General features: G+C 36.6%; 1 protein-coding gene across 1 annotated transcript; it reads right to left on the reverse strand.

Annotated features, from left to right (window-relative positions):
* Nucleotides 1-2,309: 2,309 nt before the first annotated feature.
* On the reverse strand, nt 2,310-3,608 carry LOC114803760 (putative gustatory receptor 58b). Its single transcript, XM_054232741.1, has 3 exons — nt 2,743-3,608; nt 2,538-2,700; nt 2,310-2,477 (listed from the first exon to the last, which is right to left on the reverse strand). Exons 1-3 carry the CDS (start codon nt 3,606-3,608, stop codon nt 2,310-2,312), a joined length of 1,197 nt encoding a protein of 398 aa, XP_054088716.1.
* Nucleotides 3,609-5,601: the final 1,993 nt, after the last annotated feature.

Consider the following 5,601-nt stretch of genomic DNA (forward strand, 5'->3'; position numbering starts at 1 on the left):
ATATCAGTTGTAACAAGGGATTTATGACATAGAGTGCCTTCCTGCTGATTTCGAAGATTCTTACAATATCTGTCCATGAAAATGGGTTTCCAGCATTAGTATATATATTTAGGACTTAAAAATTCGACTTAATCTCTCACTGTATATGAGTTGACTTTTCGACAGTCAGATGCGGTTCTTGCGATCTGGAGATATATGAGTTTTCTTTTTTGATATAGTCGTTATGATAAATAAGTTTCCTCAAATAAGAAAAGTCGATGAGATATTAAATTCAGTCGATGACATATGCTATTGAGTAAAATAACGGGATGTACTGATCTGTACTTAAATAGCTTAATACTGATAAAATAAGACAGACTTCTACGAAGATTTTGTATAGTATTGAAGAATCTAAGATAGAATATATTTCATTGGACGAGCTTTTCATACTTTCTTTAGTATAGGGTGGTTTAAAACAGGTTTCTACTCAATTGGGTTTTGGATACTTAAATGGCTTCAGCTATTATTTAGGTCTCTCAGAAAGCATACATTTGTTAATGCACTGCGTTGTACATAATTTAGGTGAGAAAGCTTTTGTAAAAGTTATAAAAACACAAGTCGGATCATAAATTAAACTGCTATCAACATCTATTTGAATAGGATATTAATATAATGGCGACGCACCGCAAACGTAGAATTTATGGAACCGCAATTTCCACAAGGTATCCAATGAAAGCGCGTGTATTTATATTTAACCGCCATAAAACCACGACAACACGTAGCCATATAAATTATATAATGCATTTACCGGCATATAACTGAGTTGTTATATACCTACTGTATACATATCCATATATGCACATGACTATAGTTATCGACATAAGCCAGCATACTCTAAATAATTAATTTCCTAATGCTACTAATATGATTAATTCGTATGAAATGATTTGGAAATGTCTATGTTTCACTTTGTATGCCTACAGCTACAACAATGGAGCAATAACACTACGAAAATAACAATAGAATTAAATGTTAGCGTTGCTATTGTTTAACTGTTACGCCCTTTGTCACTGATGACTATCAACATACTGAGAATTCAGCGACATAAAGAGAATAATTAATAACTATTGGCACGGTTATTATACATTATTCAAGCAGATAATTGAATTTCAATAGCTTATGTGCTGGAATTTGAAGTTATTAACATTCTTGCATAGAGTTATTGTTATTTTTTAAGGAAAGGACTTAAGAAATGCTTCTGATGAGACAGATCATGAGCTCAATGAAGACATATTAAGTTTTGGGAACTGTCAAACGAACAAGCGACCTCACTTTGCCATCTTACTTCATCCACGATTCCATCTTAAAAGCAATAAAGCAGATATAATTAGTTTTCGAAACGGTCAAATCATTAAGCACAAAAAAATCTGTACCGGCGATAAATTAATTCAATTAAAGGGTGTTCCATATAGTAAGTCTCCAAATCATCTCTCGTAATAAAAACACTTATTTTGATGCTACACCGCTTTGGAACTGGAAGAGATGTAATTGGAAAACACTCCTATAGATAAAATTCTCTGGAACTACAGTCTAGACTAATATAGAGATCATATAAACAAAATAAGATTGATATCTGCTGACGAGTTCTGTGAGATGTCCAATGATAGTCCCTTCCTTGTTAAAAATAATAATAAAATAAAATATTAAAAAGAACAGTAGAACAGTTACTATAATTTTGAGTTTATAGAACCTCAAAAATCTATAAGTCTGGTGTCTTCGAAGCTATGAAAAATATACAACAAGTTTGATTAAGTAAGAAGGTGTTCGTCTAAAGAAATTTTATCCCCAAGGTCTCAAAAGTTCATGAAGCTTTTCTTCGCTTCGGATCTATATAAAATAAGGTAGTATTTATTTTAGAACCGAAAAAATATGGAACTAATGCGATTAAAATATAAATTATTCGTCTAAAGCACGTGAGTCTAGAAAATCCCAATGCTTTATGTAATCAATATCTCTTTCCGAACAGTAATCTCCACTTTTAAACTTATGGCTTTATTCTCGATTTCTAGGAGTATATTTAGATCTTCAAGGGTAGATTTAGATCCCAGGCTTAACTCTAGTAGTGAAGAGAATTATCGGGCTCTTTTCGAGAATCCTGTTCCTTTCACTTATCAATGTTCTGTGATTGTTTTTTCTTTACGAATAATAGATGAGGACTAAATGATCTACTAATTGCATGTTTTGAGTGATAGAACAGCAAGAAGGTTTCTCATCAACTACCATTTATAGTAAAAATTAAAATCTTGTACTCAACTGTTTAAAGCTACTTTCTAAAAATTCGACATCCGTTCTTTATTCATATCAAATTGCATAAGTACCGTTATGTAAACAAGAATAGTACATAGACAATTCAAACATTCACTACGATTGAATTCGAAAAGACCGAACACTTTGTAGCACAGCGGATGGCAACTAAGACGCAGCGAAAAGGATTCCAGCTGAAAAACGGGGAAATTAAAAATAAAAAATTTTAGGAATACCTAATTTTTTCAACACACCTGTCGCTCCAGCACCGCATGCGGCTCACCAACACTGACCATCGTGGTGCATTCGCGCAGCATCTGCGCGGCTGCATTACAATCGTCCACCACACCGTTGACGAAGGACATCAACAACAGGACATCCGTATAGAAGAGCGCAACGAACAGTGAACCAATAATCCTGTCCATAACACTGGCTTTAATGCGTTCCGTAATGAATTACACAGCGCTGAATAGCATATTAATGCTGACGCCGAATTGGCGCATCAAGAAGCCGGCAAACGGCAGTGCGAATAATTTGAAAACGCGCACAGCCAAACGCTGATAATCCGCATGCATTTGGATCAGCTCCGTCAAACGTACGCGCAAATCGGTGTAGAGTTCTTGAGGGGAATGCGTTTGAAGTGTTTGCTTATTAGTTTGCCAGGCGCGCGCCTCCAACTGCCACAGGCGCAACGACTCATTGACGCAGGCGAATTGCTGGCGCAGCAAGTAGAGCGCATATAAAAACTGATGTACGCAACCGATCAGGAATGTATTGGCGAGAAATTGACCGAGTATTAGCAATTTATAAGCGTATGTGGTGTTCGTTTCGCCATACATAAAAAATATGCGCGCCGTAAAGACGATGCCAACGCTGGCGATAACGAATTTCGCTAACAGCTGACACTCGAATTGCGCTTGCCGGTGACACGTTAGTCCCTTTATGTGACGATAACGTTGACGTAACGCGCGATAAAAGCGTAGTGTTTCAATGGCGCGCAGCCGCCCAAACAATATGTATGCGTACATAGTGGCGAGCGCGACCGATTTGCATATTAAACCGATGCTCAACGAGAATAGTACGGCCAACCAGCCTCGGAGATGCACCAAATCGATTGTCATGCGCAGCATTAAGACAGGATACGCCGCCCAGCAGAGCAAATATATCACAGCGGTGTACAGCTGATATAGTACGGTGTGACGCGGCGTGCGCAGCGGATGCTTGTAGCTAATGCAAGTAGGCAGTAGTCCAAAAGCGAGCGCGTGATAATATGAAAGGCGCAGCACAAAACGGAGCGCGGCGTGTTGCAAATGCGGCGGCAACATTACGCGTCGGCAGTTCGATGCAATGTGTGGAGAAGCACCAGTTTTTCGTTATTAGTTGACAAGCTAAATGAGGTTACTAAATAAAATGTCATCGTGAGATCTTATTGGAAATTTTGTTTGCACAAACTTATAACATAATAAAAGGTTATATAAATAAAACTTCAAAAATTATTGTTCGTAACATAAACACAAATAGTAAAGAAAATGAGCCGATGATAAAGCTTGCACTAGTCATCCAGTAAATTTCCTTTGGCTGTTAAACAGACATTCAGCGGACTCGTTTCCTTAACATTCTTATCTTAGAAGTCGCGTCAAATGGATATAACTGCGAAGTTGTCGGCAATTTCGTCTAGTCTGCAACCGGAATGGTCAGTTCGGAGACTAAAGTAAAAACACTCGCATTAAAAACTGTCCAATTAGACTAAGTGAGAAATGCCGACAAACTCAAATGGAACCTCTATAAAAATAAACCAAAGACCATGGAAAGTCAGATGTACACTTAGTGCTTCGTGCTCTCAAAATAATTTCGTTGAAATGGACAAATCATATTTCGGTTTCGGAGATTTTCGATGGGAAAGCTTACATAATTTTCAATACAAATGAGAATTCTCAATTTCAATCTGGATTTACTGAGAGTAAGTGTGCTATTAACTTTGTCAGCAATAAGCTTTAGGCATTCAAACCTCGAAAGCTTGCATTGACGAAAGCTATTATAATTTGAATACAAATAAAAATTCAGAACTGCATTCTGGATTTAGTGTGAGAAAAGTGCTTGAAGACAAATGCCTCGAAAGCTTTCAATGATGAACTTACTGTAAGAAAAGTGATTGCGAACGAGTGCTATTAACTATGTCGGTATTCAGTTTTAGGTAACCATGCCCCCAAAGCTTCCAGTGACGAAAGCTTTTATAATTTTTAGTATAAATAAATGTTCTAAATTAGCTTCAAACATTTATACCTCGAAAGCTTTCACTGATGAAAGCTTATGTGAAAGCTCTAAGCTATAGCTTTTATCTTAGCAAAATGTATTGAGACCGTGATTACTACATTGCAATGATAAGAGCTTATATGAAAGCTCTTAGCTCTAAAGCTTTTATCTTTATTTAGCTTTTACGTACTCGTGTTTAAGGCGTGATTTCTACATCTTGGTATATTTCATCTTCATCACATTCTTCTTATTTGCGATAGTTTTTAGATTTCTGAGGTTCTTGTATTTTCTTTGCTAATTTAATATAGTTTTTACAACCTTTAAATCTTATTTTATCTTAATCTTACTTTAGTACCAATACAAGTACAATTTCACTTCCATTGTTGCATAAATACAGGTTACATAGCCAGTTAACCAGCAGTTTAAGCAACAAACCGTTATAAATATAAGTATGTATGTGCATTCGTGTATGTGTTCGCCCACATTGCGTGCACGCTCGTTTGCCATAACAATTAAGGTCATTTGTTTGTTACATGTAAACAATAAATTAATTTTCTCATTCCCCCTTCCCCAACCCACTCACTGCCCACAGGCAACGTGTGTTCAGGTATATCCTTCCTTCCGCTGTTTTGTGTTGTAGCACAAGCATTGTCCTTTTTATAATTTCATTGCCATGGGCAAGCACAACGGCATATATTAATATTCATTTGTATGTGTGTGTGTTGTCCATACAAATGATTATGCCCAAACAACCGTTTGTTTTCATGTTCGTATATTAAGATTTTCCCTTTGAGGTGTTCGTAATCCTAATTAAGTTGATGAATTATAGATTGGCATTTGGCCAAGCGAGTATATATATATATACATAGATGCATATATACACACATTCATATATAGTCAAATATGGCGTATCAGTTGTCCAACCTCACATCTGTAGTAGTTTAATCCGGCGCATGCCTGCCACATGTGGCATAAGGCGCCTTAGCAGAATGTTGCCTATTTTGATATTTTGCTATACATAATATCTACTCCCTGCTTACGCTCACTCCTTATGCTGTATTTCGT

The sequence above is a fragment of the Zeugodacus cucurbitae genome, chromosome 6 (assembly GCF_028554725.1).
Source record: "Zeugodacus cucurbitae isolate PBARC_wt_2022May chromosome 6, idZeuCucr1.2, whole genome shotgun sequence".
Taxonomy (NCBI): domain Eukaryota; kingdom Metazoa; phylum Arthropoda; class Insecta; order Diptera; family Tephritidae; genus Zeugodacus; species Zeugodacus cucurbitae.